The sequence below is a fragment of the Mustela lutreola genome, chromosome 2, assembly GCF_030435805.1.
Source record: "Mustela lutreola isolate mMusLut2 chromosome 2, mMusLut2.pri, whole genome shotgun sequence".
Classification (NCBI taxonomy): Eukaryota; Metazoa; Chordata; class Mammalia; order Carnivora; family Mustelidae; genus Mustela; species Mustela lutreola.
This window is the reverse complement of record NC_081291.1, coordinates 2,608,323-2,628,462: the sequence shown is the minus strand read 5'-3', so window position 1 is coordinate 2,628,462 and position 20,140 is coordinate 2,608,323. Positions and strand designations below refer to the sequence as shown.

Here is a 20,140-nt window from a genome sequence, read left to right as displayed (position 1 = left end):
AAATAGGCAGAGAGGCAGATGGAGAGAGAGGGAAGCAGGCTCCCCGCTGAGCAGAGAGCCGGATGCGGGACTCGATCCCAGGACCCTGGGACCATGACCTGAGCCGAAAGCAGAGGCTTTAACCCACTGAGCCACCCAGGCGCCCCAGATGTTTTTCTTTTAAAGGTCTCTGCCCCTGCGGTAATTCCTTCTCCGCCCCCCCCCCCCAAAGCTGTGGGCAAGGGCTCGCTTCCCCCACTGCAATCTGGATGGGCCCGTCTCTGCACCAGCCCAGTGCTCAGAGGAAGGATCTATGATCTACACGCTGCTTTTGTGTGTATTTCCAAATATTTGATTAATTTCTTACGATTTTTAGCTCTTTTTTTTGAAATTACCTTTTAAAATATACATAACCTAAAATTTACATTTTACTCTACATTTGAAGGTGTGCATGCAGTTCAGGGGCATTCAGTATATTCACAGGGCTGTGCGGCCACCACGCCTACTTTCAGAATATTCTCATCACCCCATCAGCAGTCACTCCCCCCCCCCCCGTCTCCTCCCGAGACCCCATGAGCTCCCTTCCCGTCACTGGAGGAGCCTGTTCTTGACGTGTCACGCACGTAGACTCACACTCCCTGTGGCCTTCTGTGTCTGGTTCCCTCCCTAAGCGTCCTAGGCTTGAGGTCTGCCCCCAGGGTGGCGCGCTGGGATATCTCCCTCCTGCTCGGGCGGAGGGACCTGCCCGCGCATGGGGGGACACGCTGTGTTATATCCCTTCATCTGCTAAGCATTCAGTTGTTTCCAAATCTGGGCTGTTGTGAATCACGCCGCTGCGAACATGCGCGTGCACGTTTCGGTCTAACACCTGTTCGCCCTACGCGTGTATTTTAAAGGGTGTCTGTTTGGCGCCTGCAGCACCCACGGAATGTGCAACCCCCCGCCCCCCGCTGTGCTGTCTGGTGCCACGTGTGGCTGCGGAGAATTACAACTCGGCTGGTCTGAACCAACATGTGCTTTGAGTGCAAAATACACACCAGATTTCTAACACGGTGCACGCACAGAAAAAGATGCGAAGTATCTCCCTGACAACTTATAATTGTATTATCGATTAAAACGATACTTTGGATACATTAACAAGACACCTTATTTAAACTATCTGTAACCATTTCTTTTTTGATCATTTATGTGGCTAACTTGATTGGAAATAGGAATTAAATTTTTTTTTTTTTTTTTTTTTTTTTTGGAATTAAATTTTTTAAAGCAAAGAAGCCCTCTCCTGTTTCCTCGGGCACCCCACAATAACCCCAAATGGGTATTTTTGGTGGGAGGAGAAAGATGAGGATGGGGGCTTCCGAAGAACACGTGGTCCACAAATTCAGACTATCTTAGGAGCCTTCTTCCCGGCCCCACCCCTTGGCCCCGGCCCCGCCCCCGGTCCCCCTCGCCCCGCCCCCGCCCCCCCCCCCGCCCTGGAGACCCACCTTCTCGCAGCACCACGCGTTCATAGGGCGGGTAGTGCCCCTGCCTGGTCAGAGCGGACAGGTCCTCGCGGCTCCGATGGGTGGTCTTCTTGGCTCCGCGCCGAAGGCCCCGAAGCCGCCAGAACTCGGCCCGCGCGCTGGAGCCCCCGGAGGCACCCGGCCCGGCCCCCACGGCGCGCTGGGCCTCCTCCAGACTGGCCAGCTGCTCCGCCCTGGGGAGAAGCAGGGGGCTGGTCACCGAGGGCGGCAGAAAAGCAGCCTGGGGACGGTGGGCGGCGAGGCCGTGCCGGTCTGCGGCGGAGCAGCGGAGGCCGGGGGGGGGGGGGGGCGCACCTGCTCTGGTTGGGGATGATGCCCCGCTCCTGCTCCCGGAGGTCGCGCCCCATGCGCACCGCCAGCCAGTGGCCCCCGCGGGCGCGGCTCTGCCCAGGGCCGGGGTACAGCGTGTCCAGCACGTGGAAGACGTCCCCGCGGGTGAAGCCCAGGCCCGACGGCGGACTGGCCTCCAGCTCGAAGTGCGTGCGGATGTAGAAAGAGTCGCCCACTCGGGACTGCACCATTTTCCGGAAGACTGCGGACAGGGGAGGCTCTGTGAGCACCTGGGGCCGCCGCCACTGGGCCCCAGCCCTCTGGGCCACACACACACTCACTGTCCTGCTTCCGCTGTGTCACCAGCGTCACCTCCTCGCCCGGTGGTAGCCCCAGCAGGAACTGCACGGCCTCCTCCCGGGTTAGGTTCCGGAATGGCACATCATTCACCTGCCAGGAAGGGGGCGCGAGATGGGACACAGCCCCAGCCGCCCCCCCACTCCCCGCGCTGGGCATCCCAGCTCCGCCCCTGGACAGAGCCCCCTCCCAGGAGGAAGACAGCGGGGACTAGACGTGGTGCCCCGCTGACAGGGGCAAGGGGGCCCGGGACAAGGAGGACACTCAAGGCGGTTAAGATTATAAAATGGGCTGAAGGAGGCGATGGTTCTAGGGGCAGGAAAGGCACCAGGAAGGCATGACCCTGCTGAGGTGGTGGCCCAGGTGAGCCATGTCCTGGGCAGCAAGGTCGTGATCCGGCCAACAAGGTCATGACGCTGCCAGGGAGACTTTAAAAATGTTCAAATGTCCGTGGCAAGGGGTGTGACCAGCCCGTGGGGCAAGCACAGGGGAGGACACACGGGCAGGAACAGACCCAGGAACTGCACCCACTGCCAGCTGTCCCCAGTCACCTGCAGAATCTGATCTCCCTCCTGGATGCCCTGCCCGTCAGCCGGGCTGCCCTCCTGCACCCCCGACACGAAGATGCCCACGTCATTGCCCCCAGCCAGCCGCAGCCCGATGGTTGTGCCCTTGGGAAAGCGGACCACCCTGGAGTCGGGGCTGTACCTGGTAGGGGAGGCAGAGGCCGCGTCAGGCTGGAGGGGGCAGGGAGGGGGTATGCTGGGCGTCCTTGGGAGAGCCCCCACCCCCTCCGGGCCTCAGTTTCCCAAACGGCGCCATATGGTAGACGCATCAACAGACTGGGGCCAGAAGGCAGGACCATGTGTCCTAGAGAGGCGGCCCCTGGATGTGTGGGCCTTGAGCCAGTGGGCTTTCTTTCTGGGGGACATACCCACGGTCCTCCACGCTCTGGCTGCTGGACACCCTGTAGATGTCGTAGCTACTTGGCCTCGGGGAGTCTGAAAGGGAACAGCAGTCTCTTTCCAAAGCACAGGGACTGGTCCAGCCGCCATCCCGCTGCCGGATGGCCCCCCTACCCTACAGTGCTGTCACTCAGCCCTCCACCCTCCCCAGGGAGCCGTCCCTGACCTCTAAGGCCCATGCCAGCCTCTCCTGCCCTGCCTGGCACAGACTTACTGGCTGGGATCAGAAAAACCAGAGGGACGCTCAGAGTGACCACCCTTCCCCAATCAGCTCACCTGGTTCTGAGACGGTTCTAGAATCCACCGAATTTTCCCGATGAGGTGGGGGGCTCTCCCTGGAGGGGAACAGACTTGGGGTGAAGTGGGGGTGGATGCTGAGAGGCAACTGTTGGAATTCTGACTTCGCTGCACCCGGGTTCAACTCCTGGTCCTGCTCCTTCCCAGCTGGCAACCACAGGTGCCGCTGCTCTCTCTGGGCCCCGGGGATGGCTCTGGCAGCCATGTGAACTAGTTGGGGAGGGGATCACCCACCCCCAAACCCGACAGTCCTAGGGGGCGCTGTGGCTGTAACCCGCAAAGATCACACATCAGAAGGGACCCGCCAAGCCGCCCCAGCTCTGGAATCTTGGACACGGCATGAGGACGTTTCCTGGCATGTGGAGCTGCTAGGCTTTGGGGCAATTTGTTACACAGCCGCAGATAACAGAGAGACCCCCTGCCTCACAAATGCGGATGCTTAAGCAGGATGCCCACTTTCTTATCCCCACCTGTCGGGCACTTAGGTTTTTAAAGATTTTTATTTATTTGGTTGACAGAGAGACACACAGTGAGAGAGGGAACACAAGCAGGGGGAGTGGGAGAGGAAGAAGCAGGCTTTCTGCTGAGCAGGGAGCGAGACGGGGGGCTCGATCCCATGACCCTGGGATCATGACCTGAGCTGAAGGCAGATGCTTAACGACTGAACCACCCAGATGCCCCTGGGCACTTAAGTTTTTAGGCATTGTGTTGTGTCCCCTCAAAATTCATCTGCTGAAGTCCTAACGCCCCACCCCATCTCTGCGTGGGACAGTCCTTGGAAATAGGGTCGTTGTGGATATAACGAGCAGAAAGCAGGTCCTACCAGTAAGAGCGGGGCGCACGCACCCTGATCCCTTGTGACTGGTGTCCTTACGAAATGGGGACACTTGGACACATAGACAGAGGGGCACAGAGGGGAGATGATGTGAAGACGGAGAAGGGTGGCGGTGGGGGGGCTACTGGAAGCTACCGGAAGCTAGGAGAGAGCCCCACCCCCACCCGCGAGCCTCCAGAGAGAGCGTGGCCCCACCCACGCCCTCCTGTGATGTCCTAAGCCCTCGTGTCTTGTCATAGCCGCCAGAGGACACAATGCTAGGTCACCGCCCCCCCCTCCCCATCTGTAATCAACATCATAAGGAACAGGAGCCCTCAGACCTCAGCACACATCCATGGCTGATGGCTGTTGTGCCCCGAGAGAAAATCCCTAAATGTACGTGATGCGTTCTGGAGTCTTCTGGGCTGTGATGTGAAATTCAGTTCCTTCTGCATTAAAGTCGGGTCATAGCAGGACCAAGAACCCAGAGCCAGTCATGGAGGCAGGGAGGACTATGGGTGGACAGGGGAAGCCTCTTCCAGGCAGGCTGCCAGGTGCAAAGATGTATGTGCCCATGTTTCCCTCGGGCTCGACCCTTCTGGCCGACGGCGTACGTACTCGGGGGAGTCGGTTTGGCTGGCGTCCAAACTCCGTCGCACGTGCCGGGGTGGCGGTGGGACATGGGAGGGCGGCGCCTGGGACAGCTCCGAGCCGAGGTCCGAGATGTCTGCAGGGCAGAGCACAACCCCTCAGGCCTCGGCCCACACCTTCCAGACTGGATCCATTTCACAGAGCAAAACATCAAGGCCCCTCGCAGCAGAGGGGCCCCGACCGAGTTACCCGCCTGCTCTGACTTACTGTGTGGCCTTGGGCAAGTTTCTGTCCCTCTCCGCGCCTCTCCGGAGCTAGGCTCGCCAGTCCCCGCCAGGCTCTGCCCGGCACTCTGTGCCTCCCCTGCCCTCCACTGAACCCCCAGGGCCTGCTTCCGGCCCCTCACCGTCCAGGAGGGAGCTGTCGCTGTTGCTGTCGCTGACGGCCGGCGGGATGTTCACCAGGAACTGCCCTTGGTCCCTGAGCACCAGGAGAGTCAGTTTCCCTTCCGACTTCTCTATCAACCGCCGCGTGTCGCTCAGAGACAGATTCTTGCTGGACACACCATTGATCTAAAAGGGGCCGGGAAGGAAGAAGACGAGAAGGGAGTTAATGCAAAATCGGGGATACCAGAAACAGATAGTCTGTGCAGTGTGGGTTGGGGATGGATGGTTAGAAACACATAATACCCAAGAATTCACAAGAACAGCCAATCTCTAGAGGAAATAATAGAATTGGATTCCTCTTGCTTCGAGGAGACCATGCCTGAAGTACCTCCCACAAAAATTCCAGAATCGGCCAATTTTCTGAGGGGCAGGGTGGCACTAGGGGAAAATTAGAAGCAGGCTGACTCCCCATCTTCCTAGAAGGGGAACTTCTCAGGAGACCCAAGGAACAGTTGTTAGAAACAAGTCTAAATAGGGAACAGGGAGTAGATAGCCAAGATACTAGAAGAAGACAATTGTAGTAGGTACTAGGAACAGACATTTAGAGGTGCATTAGAAACATAATTTGGGGAAGGACTTAGGGTCCTCTCTGGGGCGCTCCGGGAATCCCTTTCCAACATTTCCCCAGTGGTGTGTCTGTTTTCATCTACCCCGGGGATTGTGAGTTTCTCATTCCCCCCCTTCTGGGTTACCGATTTCTAGCATCTGCCCCAAACCACTAGAAACAGACAATTCCTCCGGGTCACTAGAAACAGGTAACTCTGAAGAGACTCTTGAAGCAATCCACTGGAAACGGTTTGGAAATCAAACACCAGGAATCACTAGAAACAGGTTTTCAGAAGAAGAGTCTGGAAAGAAACCAGCTCTAAGGCAGAGCCGCGCCTCTAAGCCTGGCCTCTGGACCGTCAGCACCGAACACCCAGGGCGAGTTCTGGAAGGAGCGCCGTGGCCAGCCCATGGGATTCTGGGAATACTGGAACCCGATATTTGGCCGCGTTAGAGGAGAGAATGGGGGCAGGAGGGAGCCCGCGTTGTCCTCTCTAACCTTTGGGAAACAGGCAACACCCAGGAGGCCCATGGTTCCAGCCAGCTCTGCTGACCTTGTCTGTGGCTGGGTCTCCCTGTCCTGTCCCCAACAGGAAGTCTGGGCTCACCTGTAGGATGAGGTCACCTTCCTGCAGTCCACGGTTCCTGGCAGCCAGGCCCGAATCGGTGATGTGCTTGATGAAGATCTGACTGCCCAGGGTGACCCCGAACTCTGTAGGGGGAGGAGGGAAACTGAGGCAGGGCCTGGGGTCTGGGCTGCGGGCTCCTCTCATGCTCAGACTTCTCACCTGCCCTCGACCCTCCCGCCGGCCTTCCGGGCCACCCACCTGAAGGGAGAGCTCGGGCCTGGCCCCCTCCACGCCACCCTGGGGCTGTTCTGACAACCCACCAGCCAGGATCATGATGTCAGCACAGAAGGTCACGGCCGGGGGCCTGGGAAGGAACAGCGCCGTGGTCCCAGCTCCCCAGCGCCCTGCTCCATCACCCCACAGATGCTACTAATGACATCACCACCAGGGTTCAGGATGTGACCATTGCTATTAAAATCCCAGGGTGGGGGACCCCTGGGTGGCTCAGTTGGTGAAGTGTCTGCCTTCGGCTCGGGTCATAATCTCAGGGTCCTGGCATTGAGCCCCACATCGAGGTCTCTGCTCTGCGGGGAGCCTGCTTCCCTCTCTCTCTCTCTGCCTGCCTCTCCATCTGCTTGTTATTTCTCTCTGTCAGGTAAATACATAAAATCTTAAAAAAAAAAAAAAAAAAAAAAAAAGATTTAGAATTCTAAAGTCCCAGTGCTGCCATGGACTCGAGATAGGGTTGGAGGTCACGACCCCGTTGGTGGCACGAAGGGGATCCAGTGATCGTGACGCTCCATCCACGTCCAGTATGTGGACTTCCTGGGGCCGCTCGACATCGTCACAAACCTAGTGGCTTTAAAATGATACCGATCTGCAGTCTCATAGTTCTGGGCTCGAAGTTCTAAAACCTGGGCGCAGGCAGGGCTGGTCCTCACCGGGGCCCCAGGGAGCCCCGGCTCCTGCCCTTACCTGGCCCACGCGCTGTCCCCTCAGCTCCCCGCTAGCAGCGCAGGGTCTGCCCGTCTCTGGGACCCCCGCCCTCTGCATCCCTCTCATGAGGACCTCATGGGGATGCTAGGCCCCCAAGAAACCAGGGTCACCCCCACCTGGGAAGGCGTGACAAGGTCCCCTCAGGAGGGGACACATCCACAGGTTGCGGGGTCCAGGCCAGGCACATCGGTGGGGGCCCTTACTTTGCTGACCACAGGCCACGCAGGACGGGGGCCAGCGCAGTGGTGGTGCCTCTCAGCGGGAATCAGTGGGAATGCTGCACCGCCCGGCCCCAGCGCGCCCCGGCTGCGGGCTCACCTTCGCTTTCTCGCCTCCGCACCAGCACGGATTTCAAGGGCCTCATGTGCACGTCCTGCCGCGGCAGCCGCTTGAAGCCGGACACCAGGGCCAGCCCGTTAGCCTCAGAGCTCGCCCCGTGGCTACCAGCCCGGCTCCGGCGGCCCGCCCTTGGCCGGCGCGAGCGCTCGTCCCAGGAGTGGCCGGAGCCACTGGACGTGTCCCCTTCATAGCCGCGGCCGTGGTCGACCTCGTCGGAGTCCCGATGGCCCCGGCCGGAGGGGTTGGTCTTGGTGGCGGGCAGCTGGATCTTCCGGGGACGCTTCACTGTCTGTTAGGGGAGGAAGCGGGGGGCCGGCTCGAGGCTCTGCCCCCATCCACTGGGTGGTCCTGGGGAACCCTGGCCCCCTCTCTGGGCCTCAGCGTCCAAGCTGTGAAATGGGGACGAGAGTCCACTTGCTTGGAGAAGCTTACACTCCGACTGCCCCTGGGCTACAGGACCAGGTGGGGCTCGGGCTGGGGGGAGAGGCGGCCCCTGGCCCAGAGGCTGCCCCTCCCGACCCCCCCACTCACAATGTTGGCCAACTTCGTGCAGGTCTTGAGTATCTGAATGGCAAAGGTGGAGGTGACACTCTCCATGGAGACCCCATTCACCATGACGATGTGGTCCCCCAACCTGAGGGAGGGGGCTGGGTCTCAGGGAGGAGCCCTCACAGGGGAGCCCTCTCCCCAGGCCTTCCCTGGGGGCTCCTAATACTTTCCCCAGTGCCCCACTTTGGGGTAGGCACCCCCAGTTCTGCAAGGCCTGCTTCTAATTCGCTGGGGTCCCATGTCTCATAAAGACCTGAATTGTTCTGGGTCTCAGTTTCCTCATCTGTAAAATGGGGCCAATCATAGATGCTTCTATAATAATAAAATGCAACCACAGAACAGGAGCTATGATTATAATGGGTGTCTTCATACCCCTCATTTCTTCTGTGCATCCCCTCTTCCTCTGTCTGGGTTTCAACATCTCTCTCTCTCTCTGAAGCTGTTCCTTGAGTCTGGGCTGAACCAGATCACCCATGAGTCGCTCAGGTCCCTGAGCCATTTCCCCCCCAATATAACTCCCCAGAGCCTCCTGCCCCCAAAGGCTCAGGACACTGGGTCTCCCTCCAGCCAAAACAGCCTTCCCAGTCCTCTCATTCCAGGAATGCCTGGGGCCACTATGACCCTCAGAGCTACATCGGAGGACTAGAAAGTGCATTGGGGAGAGGGAGGGCCACATCGCTAACTCGGTCCTGCCACCAGCTCCAAGCCCTGTGTTGCCGGAGCTAGAAGGCAGCAGGCACTGTGCTGGCTCCTCGCTTTGGCCCACACGGGTCCCTCCTCTCAGCCAGCACCCCTGCTGCCTCCCTACTCACCGCAGTCTGCCCTCCGCTGGTCCCCCGGGCAGCACATCAGACACAATCACGGACCCACTGGGCCGGTCTCGGCCACCAGAGATCGCAATGCCAAAGCCTCGCTGGGGGTCCTAAGAGATGAGGAGACGTAGGATGAGCATCTGCTTCCCCTGGGGACAAAGATTCTCCCATCCAGTCAAGCAGCCCCGGACCAATAGGACATTCCTGTTGGTGCCCACACGGGGAGAGGGAGGCTTCACCTTGCAGAGCGTGGCCGTGTGCTGTTCCCAAATGGTCATCTCCTCCATGTCCAGCACCTGGAATGAGGGGACGCAAGGTAGGTGTGAGGCCATTGCAGGTCCACTGAAGCACTTGGGGGTCCCCTACCCTGGGTGTGAGGCCATGGCAGGTCCACTGAAGCACTTGGGGGTCCCCTACCCTGGGTGGGGAGCCCGGGTCTGACACTCCCACCATCCAAGCCTGTGGGCAAGTGGCCACCTCTCCGGGGGCCTTCAGCTTTTGCATCTGTGAAGTGGGTCTACGTCGGGGTTCTCAGTAGGGACCGCTCTGCCCCCCCAGAGGATATCGGGAGACATCTGTGGACATCATGACTCCAAGAACCGGGCAAGTGGGGGCCAGGGGTGCTGCTCAACCCCCGCAGAGCAGGGCAGTCCCCGGCAGAGAACAACCTGGCCCCAAATGGTCATATGCCAAAGCTGAGACCCCGGTTTAAGTGAACCATAATGGTAAGAGCGGAGAAGGCCAATGCCTGGGGGATCAGGTCTGGGGGGACCCACGCCTGCAGGTCAAGCCAGCTCGGCCAGGCAGAGGGCATTTTTTCCACTCCAGCCCCCCCCGGGGCCTCCTCACTGTTCCTCCAATACTTGGGGCTTTGCACCCGCCGCTCCTTCCTCCTGGAACTCTCTTTCCCCCGGATCTCTGCCTGAGTCCTCCCTTGGCCTCCTGTTCATCTTGGCTCCCGTGTTACCTTATTGGGGTGGCCTCCCAACCCCCTGTTGAGAACAATAAGCCCTCGCACTCCACAACAGACCCCCTTAGCCACCCTGCCCCAACACGGTTTCCCAATTCACACAACCTGGGACCCCTTCACCTTCTCTAGATTTTTTTTTGCTCTGTCCACCTCCCCTCTCGAGAAAACCAAATCCGGAGGCAGAGATTTTTGTCTGCCTCGTTGGCAGTGGGGTCCTGATTCACAGCAGGGGTTCAAGAGCTGCTGAAGGAAGGAAGGACGGGCTTTCCTTGTGCCGAGGACTTCGCATGTCCTATCTCATTTAGTCCACTCACTGAAGGGAGCTTCTATTATCTATTATCCCTGTGTTCCAGAGGAGGAAACTGAGGCACAGAGAGGCAAAGTCACCTGCCAAGCCAACAGAGCTGACAGAGGTGGCGGCTGGGGAATGCGGACTTACCAGATCATGGATGGGAAGGCAGAAAGGAAGACCCCCACCCGCAATTCAGTGGCTCAATTTCCCTGGGGCCTGGTAGAAAGGACCTCCCTCCCCAGCCCGGCACCGCAGGTGGGTGATTCTCTCAACAGAAAATCCCTGCGCTGGCGGCTGCTGCCGGTTCCCGGGAGAGCAGCATTCCTGGCTCCCAGGGAGAGGGGAGTGGGGCAGAGAGGAACAAAGCCCAGGGCGGGGCCTCCCAGGCACTCCAGGCTCTGCTACTGGGAGCCGGAGCGGGAGCCGGAGGGAGAGGGCAGCGCTCACAACGAAGACTCAGCCCCCTTGGCTGTTGGTGGTCCTGGAGCCACTCCCAGCCTTGGCTTCCCCTGCTGTGAAATGGGTTGGCCTCCATCCCCGCTGCCCTGGAGCGGGGCACGGAGGAGCCACAAGCCAAAGGCAGAAAGAGCCTCCGCCCCCCTTCTGCCCCCCTCCCCAGACGCAGCAGGTGTCTCTTTCCTCCTCTGCACACTGATAAGAAAACCTGTTCCGAGGGCTTTACACACACCAACTTGCTCAATCCTGAGGGGCCCTAGGATGTGGCCTCCTCCAAAGGGAGAGAGAAGGATGCCCAGAGAGGCACCACGCCTGAGGTCACACAGCCGACGGCGGACCCAGGCAGCCCGTCCCACACCCCAGCTCCCGCCACAGACCCCAGCCCTCTTCTGCTCCATGCATCTTTTCTCTAGAAACTTATTTTTCAAAACAGAATCTTTTTACTTGGCTTTGATTTTGTGCTGAATTTAGATTTGTGCTGAATTTGGCCCCCCGAATTTGGATTTCCTGGCCTTCTTCTGAGAAACAGCCCCAGGGAACCAGGGCCCCCAGGGGACAGGTGCAGGTGGCCCAGGCTTGTCCTGTCTTGCACGGGTTCGTGCCTCCTCGGTTGTCAGAGGCCTTGACTAAAACCCAGAGACCCAACCCTAGCACCCCCCCGGCGCCCCCTCAGCCCAGTTCACCTCCACAGCTTTCCCCGATGGCCCCCTGTGCCTAACACACAACCCCAGGATTTGCGCACGGTTAGCCCTTGCCGCTCCGGGTCTCGGCTCCAAAGCTGCCTCCTCAGGGAGCCGGCCCTGGCTAGCCAAATTTCCCTGACTCCCTATCACTCTTCCGTGTTTCATTATGTTTTATTCATGGCATCCAGATTGTCTTAAAATATCCTGTGTGATCATCAGTTGGCAAGTTTCTGGTCTAACCCCCGGGCTGTGAAGGCTGGGTGAGCCTGTCTCTTTGCACACTCTGGTCATGGCCCTGTGATCAGCCTCTGCTCAGAGCCTTAGCAGGAATGGTACTCTCTGGCAAACTCCTATTCAACCTTCACAGCCCCAGTGCCATTGTCTCCTCCTTCAGGAAATGAGTCTTCAATGGCCCCATACACACATCTCACATCCTTAATTACTGGAATCTGGAATGTCCCTGTGCACTATGTCCCGTATACCCCTCTAGTCTGGGGGCATGCTGGTGGGCAGGGCTGGGGGCCCAGGGACCCCAGCATCGTCCCCACAACACCAGCAGGGAGACAAGAGTTTGGGGGAACGAGTGAACGGTGGCGGGAAAGGTCTATTCAGCCAGGAGATCAACCGGTGTGTTGGGAACTCCTAGACCCCTCAGCCAGTGACCCATCTGGGAGAGCTCTGAGGGGGCGGGGCCGCACCTGCTTCTCCACCCGCCGAGCCCCAGGCCGGTGACCAACAGCAGAGGGGAGGAGGAGTCGCCCAGAGCAGGCAGGTCAGGTGGTACCAAGTCACACAACCCCAGGCACTAGACTCTGGGACCGCAGTCCTCTCTCCCCCGCCCCGCCCCCAGCTCCGGGAACAAAGGTGGGGGAGGCGGGAAAGGGGGCCACAACACAAACAGGCCAGTTCGCGGGGGGGTGGGGGGGGTGGGGGGGGGATTCTGGAAGCTGTTTCCCCGCAGCCAAGAAGAAAGCTGGCGGGAACCTTAGGGCTCGAGCAGTGTGGTCTGGGACAGCCATATTCCCCCCGGGCCTCAGTCTACCCCACCCCCACCCCCGCGCGATCTCCCACCCAGTGCAGACGCCGCGAATCGGTGTAAGCTCCATCCCTGGAGGGCGAGGCCCCCCCAGACAGAGACACGGAGATCCCTCCCAGCAGGTTCGCTCTTGTGGAAAAGGGGCATCTCGATCTCCGTCTCTGCCGTCCCAGTATACAGCAAGCGCCCAATACATGGCGGTTGCTTCTCCAGCAGCTTCCTCGCTTTCACCGAAGCCACCCCAGCCCACAAGAAGTGAGCGCTGCCGTTCCACTGTGGCTCAAACTTGAGGGAACACCGCGGGAGCCCGGCGTAAACATCTTCACAAGGCACCCAGCATGTGCCAAGAGCTGAAAGCACATTTTTCTCCTAGGATCCTCCCTACGCCCTTCTTTTAAAACGGTCACCAATTTTATAGGCGAGGTACAGCGAAGCTTTGTTTCGTGGGCCCAGAGTTCTACAGAAAAGTCAGGATTTGAACCTAGGTCTACCGGGTAACGAGGAGGACCCTGGGGCAGACAAAGCCCCCAGAGACAGCTTTTGGACACCAGCGGGCGCGAACGCCCCTCGCTGCGCAGCCTCCGGCTAGCCACGCTATTCCTCTGGGCCTCAATTTCCCCATCTGTAAGCTGGGGTGATCTGGGGCCCTGGGTCCAGGTCGCAGCCCCCACTCCGGCTACATTCCCCTCCCCCTCCCGCCCTCGGCGGGCTACTCGCCTGGAATCTCACGGCCATGGTCCACCCCCGGGACTCTCCAGCGCCCCTGCCCCTGGGGGGCCTTGGAAACGGTCACTCGGTCCCCACCTTGGGGTGAGGGAGGAGGCTGGGGACGTTGGCGGCAGAGTGGCCGGCCCTCGCCCTCCTCCAGCCCGCTCCGCGGCTCCCGGCTGCACCTGCCCCTCTTCCTCCTCCTTGTCCCCTACCAGCCCCGCCCCCGCCCGGACACGCCTCCCGGACGCCGCGGAGGGAGGCCGCCTTCGCCCCTGATCGCGGGATCCAGGCGCCGGGGCGGGGGAGCCAGGCCGGGTTTTCCACCCGGCTGAGCCACGGCCGGCCGTCGGGGCTGGAGGCCCGCCGGCAAGGCTGCCGCGAAGACCCGGCAAAAATTCCGCCGCGTTTCCGAACGGAACCTGCGGTTCAACATCGGTGGACACTGCCCCTTTCAGGAATCAGGTGGGACCACGGCAGCAGGAGCAGGTTCAGTGCCGGAGACGTCCAGAACCGAGCACTAGCCTTTCTCGGGGCGCCCCGTCGCCGGCAGCTTTACCCCCATTACATAGAGGGGAAACTGAGGCCCGATGACGTCAGCGGCAGGGACTTAGGATGCACGGAGGGGCGCGGGAGCCGCCACTCTGCACGGGCCCGGGCCCCCAGCCGAGCAGGGCGGGGCTGGTGGGAGGAAATTCTGGGAGCAAAGGTCAGGCTTCCTCCTCAGCCTCGGAAGGTGAGATCTAGGAAGGACAGGGCTGGGGGCAGGAAGACCTCTCTTGGGGAAGGTGAGGGAGCGAGGAATCACCTGGGTGGGCGGGGCTGACGGTGGCTCCACCCACACCTTCCTTCCAGCTATATTTACCTGGACACCCAGCTGTCTGGGTGGCACCTCATGCCAAGGTCGAAAGGGCAAATCAAGGCACACGCTTCCCAGCCTCATCCAGTCCGTGCTGGCAGAGAGGAATCCCACCCACGCTGTGGCGCAGAAAGTAGGGAAGAACGAGGAAACTGGGGAATCAGGAAATGCTTCCCGGAAGAGGGAGCATTGCAGCTGGGGTTTTGAAGGTTGGGTAAGAGTTTGCCAAGGGAACAGGATGATATAATACAATCTTCGAGCCCCCCCCCCATGATTTCTTACCCCTCCCCGTTTCAGTTCTCCCCAAAACACGAGTCCGCAGAGCCCAGCCCGCCAGCATGGGCCTCTAAGCATCTCCAAATTTCCCCCAAGACGGTAAGCCTTGGCAGAAACCCATCTGAGGACCGACTCCAAACCTCGGGGCTGGAGGGGAGAGCTCCGCTTTTCCCCAATATGATCTTTGGCCACCAGCAGGCTGTACACAAAACCATTTTAGGTAGAACAAGGTCAAACTTTTTTTTTTTTTTTTAAATAGCTGTGTATTTGTTTTAATGAGTCATAGGAAAACATAAGTGAGCTCCCCGCTGACATGCGTCCGTGGGTGTTGGTGGCTGTCAGTGCCCGGGAGTGGTCCGCGTGTGGGGAACACCCCAAGCTCCTGCTTCACTACAGACCTCAGCCCCAGTATCTATGGACTAAAGGGGTTCAATGTGCGGTAATGAGGCTCCCGGCTCGCGTTTATCGAGAGTTTGCTTCGCTGCAATTACACATAATAATGGGCCTTAAGCCCACTATTCCAGCCACCCCCGAGCCGGATCACTTTAAGGACATAAAAATCTGCGTTTCCCCAATCTACTTCATTCTTGCATTCATAGTTTTTATTCAGTCATTAACGCAAGAAAGTGTCTCCTGCTCTACACCAAGTACCTAAGCGGGAACCCAACCCAACTGACTTCCTATCTGAAGTGTCAGTGCCAAATTCAACCAGGAGGGGGCAGTGCGGGCATGGCGTGAGGGAGTGGGGGGAGGGAGCATGCTTTGGACAGTGGGGTCCCGGAACTAACCCTGGGATGACCCTGCTCCGTCTTTCCGAGTGCCTAGGGGGGAAACTGAGGCTCAGACAGAGAGCCGGGGCCGGATGGAGGTCCCTGAGAGTGGTGGCCGCAGGAGGGGTGAGAGCCTGGGGGTGGGACCCACGGAGGGGGCTTGGGGCCGGGTGTACACCAAGGGCTGATGTGACAGACCCAGGAGAGCCAGATGATATTCGAATCGTCATGTAACATAAATAGAAAGTGCTACTGAGACTTGTGAGAGCATCGGGAGGGAGACACGACAGGGGCTGGGGGCTCAGGGAGGGGTTCCCCAAGGAATGGCACTCAAAATGAGAACCGAGTTTAGGAGGAGTTCCCTGGGCCAGAGAGATCCAAGCAGAGGAACAATTACATCTAAAATAGATGACGGAGGAGCCGTGGAAAGATCTAGGTGTTACAGGCAGCGGGCACAGCCTGTGCAAAGGCCCTGGGGCAGGACCACGCCTGGCACATTGGAGGAACAGCCAGGAGGCACTGGTGCAGAGTGGGTGGGGGTATAGGGAGGAGGGAAGGGCAGGAAGAGGAATGAGGAAGGTCATGCAGGGGCTTGGGGGCTCAGGTGAGGACTTGGGCTTTTACCCCCAGGGAGGTGGAGACCTGGAGGGCAGTGAGCACAGTGGGGCAAACCCTGATTTGGGTGATTGCAGGCGCCCCCTCGTGGTCATTAGGGAAGGACAGGCAGTGGGGGGCTAAGGCAGGAGCTGGGTACTAGGGAGGTCAAACCTGGAGGCCCTTGCAAGGTGTGGCTTTAAAACAAACGTTTTATTTTGGAATCATTTAAAATTGACCGAGTGGGGGCGCCTGGGTGGCTCAGTGGGTTAAGCTTCTGCCTTTGGGTCAGGTCCTGATCTAAATAAAGGTCCTGGGATTGAGCCCCACATCAGGCTCTCTGTTTTGTGGGGAGCCTGCTTCCCCCCTCTCTCTGCCTGCCTCTCTGCCTACTCGTGATCTCTCTCTCTCAAATAAATAAATAAAATCTTAACAAAGCAAACAAAAAAAATTTGACCGAGGGGCCCCTGGGTGACTCAGTCAGTTAAGCATCTGCTTTCAGCTCAGGTCACGATCCCAGGGTTCTGGATTCAAGCCCCTCATCAGGCTCCCTGCTCAGCAGGGAGACTGGTTCTCCCTCTGCTGCTCCCTCTGCTTGTGCTCTGTCTGTCAAATAAATAAATAAAATATTTAAAAATAAAATAAAATTGACCGAAAAGTTGTAAGTACAATTCAGAAAGTCCCCAGATGACCCTCAACCAGTCTCCTCCGGCACTAACATTTTCCACGACCACAGTGTACTGTCAGAACTAAGACACCAACATCCTATGTCACCATGAACCGAACTGCAGACTGCTCTCACGCGTGCCCAGTGCGCTCACACGCGCCTACGCACACACCCAGAATGCTGACGTGAACTTACAGATGGACAGTAAGCCTGACGATTGCGACAGGGCAGTAATCAACAGCCTCCCTTGGACAAAATTCGTTTGCATTTCTATGGACCTGCACGGTCTGGCATGCTGCCGCCACCGCCACCTCCGGTTTCCTCTAACTTACAGGGGGGGGAAACAGTTTCGAGGCCAGGAGAAGCGCAGATAGTTTTAGAGGACATCCCAAAGCCTGGCATTGATTGGATGCTCAATCGCTCTACAAACACTAGGGAGCCATTGAAAGTTCTTGAGCTAAGGTCGCAGCTTATTAACTGCACATTTATTTATGGGACGATTTTTGGAAGATCTCTTCTTCCCACTGGCCTGCGAGCTCTACCCTCAGAGTATCCCAGGCACCTAGAACAGTGCCTGGTATGCAGGAAGTGCTTAATGAATGAGTAAATAGCTCCTGGGGAGCCACCCAAGGTACTGAGCAGAGGAGAAAGGCCAGTGCTGTGTGCCCTGGAGCGGGGGGTGGGGTGGGGGGTGGGGGGGAGCACATTCGGAGTGGGGACCTCAGCGGGCCCAGCCACAGAGCCCATAAGGACTGGCAACGTGGGGGTGGCAGTCGTGGGGGAGGCTGTGCTCCTCCCCTGCAGCAGAACTCCCCCCCCCCCCAGAGCTCTGTCTTCCTCCTGTGGTGGGGAGGGGGAGGGCCAGGTAGGGGTACGTTCTGAGTCCCCCTCCAGCCACAGCCCGCATTGCAATCTTCTAGAAGAGAGAGTCTACATGCTCCTCCTTACCTTCCTTCCCCCTCTATGCCACAGTGGTCTCCTTAAGGTGCCCCGGGACCCCCCACATTGCCAAGCCCTGGGACATACCTCCACCCTCCTGTACATGCTGCCCCCGATGCTGCCCCTCCCCCCTGCCACCGGGGCATAAGGAATGCACCCGACAAACCCCAAACGAGGCGCTTTCTGCAAAAACCCTGATCATCCCCTCTCGGTAGGGAAGGTCACAGCCGGGAGGAGGCAGAGGAATCCTGACAGCTGAATGGGCTCTTCGGTCCTAGATGGGCCCCCCCCCCCCCCCAGGCAGAAAAGGAAATCCCTGCGCTCCGACGGCAGCCTGCGCTCAGCTCCTGGTGAGGGAGGGTGTTGGTGTGTCAGTCCTGGCCACAGCACCCCGCGGTCGGGACGGGTTAGTGTTGGAGACCAGGTGAGGGTCATATGGGGACTCTCTGAATTGAATCTACAGCTGTTCCGTCAGTTTTAGATGATTCAAAATAAAATGTTTGTTCTAAACCCACACTTCGCAGGGCCTCTGCCTTTGGCTTCCCTGGTCCTCACCCCCACAATCTGTCGTCCCTGCGGTGGCCACCAGAGGGTGCCCGGGAGCTCGCGAGTCCAGTCCCACCCTCCTCTGCCCACAGCCCTCCAGGGCTCCCACCTCCCTGGGTCAAAGCCTCTGTGTGGCCCCCAAGACCCTGCAGGACCTGCCCGGTCTCCTCCCCGTGCTCCCCTCCTCCCTCTCTCCTCCTCTCCCATTCTGCTGCAGTCACACAGGTCTCCTGGCTGTTCCTCCAACATGCCCGCCCCGGTTCAGCCCCAGGACCTTTGCATGGGCTGTGCCATCTGCCTGGAACGCTCATTCCCCAAATAGTCACTTCCTTCATGTATCCTCAGATGTCACCTTCACAGCAAGTCTACCCTGATCTTCCTATTGAGGGTTGTAAAATACCTCTTTGACTGTTTCACTCCTGTCCCTGCTGCTTTTCCACATTTCCCTCCCTGTGACACTGACCGGTCTTTAACCCCGGATACAATTTCCTTCCTTGTCATATATCCTGTTTCTTGAATGTCTTCCTCTGCCAAAACACAAACCCACAAGAGCAGGGATCTTCATTGGTCTGGTTCCCTGCTGAATCGCCAAGGCCCAAAAGAGCACCCGACACACAGTAGGTGCTCATTCAAGCAAGTTTGCTCCCTGGGCAGCCCCTCCTCCCAGCAGCATCTCCCACTAACCTCAGCCCATTCCAAAGGGTGTCAGGCTCCTCCCTGAGCAAACACTGCTCCTCTGGCTCAAGGCCAGGCTGAGGAGGAAGAACAGGCACCCATCAGCGGACTTTCGCCAGAACTCAGGGCCATGCGGAAGCCCTGCACCATGGAGGAAGGAATTTTATAAGATGCTGAGCCTGGAGTATTGGTTGTTGGGGGTGGGGTGGTCAGAGGCAGCCTCCAGACCTCCTGCTCTCCTGTCTGCCTAAAATCCTGACTTTGCTGTGCAGCTGCAGGCAAACGGCTGTCCCTCTCTGAGCCTGAGTTCAACTTCTGTCTATTAGGAAGGAGGATGGGACATGGCAACTAGCTTGGCATTCTGAGTTCTGGTTCGCGGTGGGACCGTTTACCCCACCACCACCGACTGAGAATCGATTACCTACACTCTCCTTTGCTGCTTTTAGCAGCCCTGGGTCATGCTGACTCGAACTGTATCCATTTTACAGAGTGGAAAATTGAGGTTTTGATAGGCAAAGTGGCTGGTGGCCAGATCTATCTGACTCCGTGGGTTTTCTCTCCAAATCCCAGGCAGGTGGGATTCTCACAGTCAAACTATATCCCCTTCCAATGCCACAGACTCCAGATTTGAAGCCTCTCCACTCCCTGGGAGTGACCCCCAATTCCAGACCTGGTGACTCATGTGCCTGTGCCTCCCTGGCCCCAGAGGGCCCTCTCTGTCCCAGACAAAGAGACTTGAAGTGCAATCAGACACCCGACTGGCCAGGAAGCTTTGTCTTGCGCTTTGGGGAGCAAATGACCCAGAAAAACCTCTTTCCTCTCCACGCTGTCCCCTTCGGGTTCTGAGCTTTTTTGACTTGGGGACCACCCAGCACCTTGCCCACAGGAGGTTCTGCCCGTGCCCTGCCTCCCCATCTGGCTTTTCTCCATTGGCAAGTTTTGCCCAGAGAAGGAATCGAGACAGGCGAGATAAGCCTGCTGTGGGACCCCTCCCTGGCCCGCTGCGGGTCCCAGCAGTGGGGGAGGCACGTGCCACAGCCTGGAAACTTGGGAGTCTCTTCGGGGGTTCCAGGAAGTGCTGCCTCACCTGCCGCCTCCCTACCCAGGCCTCCCCTTCTCGGTTTTGGGGGCTCAGAAGCCAGCCTTTACCTCTTCTTCCTCCCTGGCACCACCTGGGGCAACAATGACCCTTTTAAGTCTCTGGCTCCGGTGTCCTGGGCAGGTCGCCAGGGGGCTGTAACTGCCAGCCAGATAATCCCTTAGAAACTATGTCAAATGCCCGCGCAGGAGTGTCCGTCTCCTGCTTTCCGGGCAGTTGAGGGGAGATGATGGGGGGGTCCCAGGACCCCGTGGTCAGGGAGCTGGTGCTGCTCTGTGCAGACCAGGCTGGGGAGGGGGGGACTTACCTGTCTAGGAGGCAGGATGGCCTCTGGGCAGGCGGCGGCAGCCAGGGCTCGGGTGCTTGCCTGGCATGGGGGTAGGGAGGGGCCCTGAGGTTTGAGCTCTGTCCTCCTCACTTGGTTCCCCAACTTTTCCTCCCCTGTGGAGGCAGCGTTCTGTCCCGTGGCAGGTGGAACCAGCAGGACAAGGTGCACAATGCCAGAGAGAGACCAGCC

The 20,140-nt window shown here is 58.8% G+C and overlaps 1 protein-coding gene across 3 annotated transcripts in view; it reads right to left on the bottom strand.

Annotated features, from left to right (window-relative positions):
* Window positions 1–20,140, bottom strand: part of TJP3 (tight junction protein 3) — a 26,585-nt gene extending 6,445 nt beyond the window's left edge. The window contains exons 1-14 of one of the 3 annotated variants that reach the window (XM_059159467.1): window positions 19,931–20,140; window positions 9,293–9,349; window positions 9,054–9,163; window positions 8,224–8,326; window positions 7,672–7,981; window positions 6,397–6,500; window positions 5,203–5,368; window positions 4,824–4,932; window positions 3,371–3,429; window positions 3,064–3,130; window positions 2,681–2,837; window positions 2,114–2,222; window positions 1,797–2,034; window positions 1,464–1,675 (exon numbers count right to left, since the gene is read on the bottom strand). In XM_059159467.1, coding sequence (XP_059015450.1) covers window positions 1,464–1,675; window positions 1,797–2,034; window positions 2,114–2,222; window positions 2,681–2,837; window positions 3,064–3,130; window positions 3,371–3,429; window positions 4,824–4,932; window positions 5,203–5,368; window positions 6,397–6,500; window positions 7,672–7,981; window positions 8,224–8,326; window positions 9,054–9,163; window positions 9,293–9,340 — 1,792 coding nt within the window. In that variant the 5' untranslated portion in view covers window positions 9,341–9,349; window positions 19,931–20,140. Of the gene's footprint in view, window positions 1–1,463; window positions 1,676–1,796; window positions 2,035–2,113; window positions 2,223–2,680; window positions 2,838–3,063; window positions 3,131–3,370; window positions 3,430–4,823; window positions 4,933–5,202; window positions 5,369–6,396; window positions 6,501–7,671; window positions 7,982–8,223; window positions 8,327–8,613; window positions 8,699–9,053; window positions 9,164–9,292; window positions 9,356–13,207; window positions 13,399–19,930 lie in introns of those variants that run through there. The other 2 variants (XM_059159466.1, XM_059159468.1) reach the window with 2 other exon arrangements.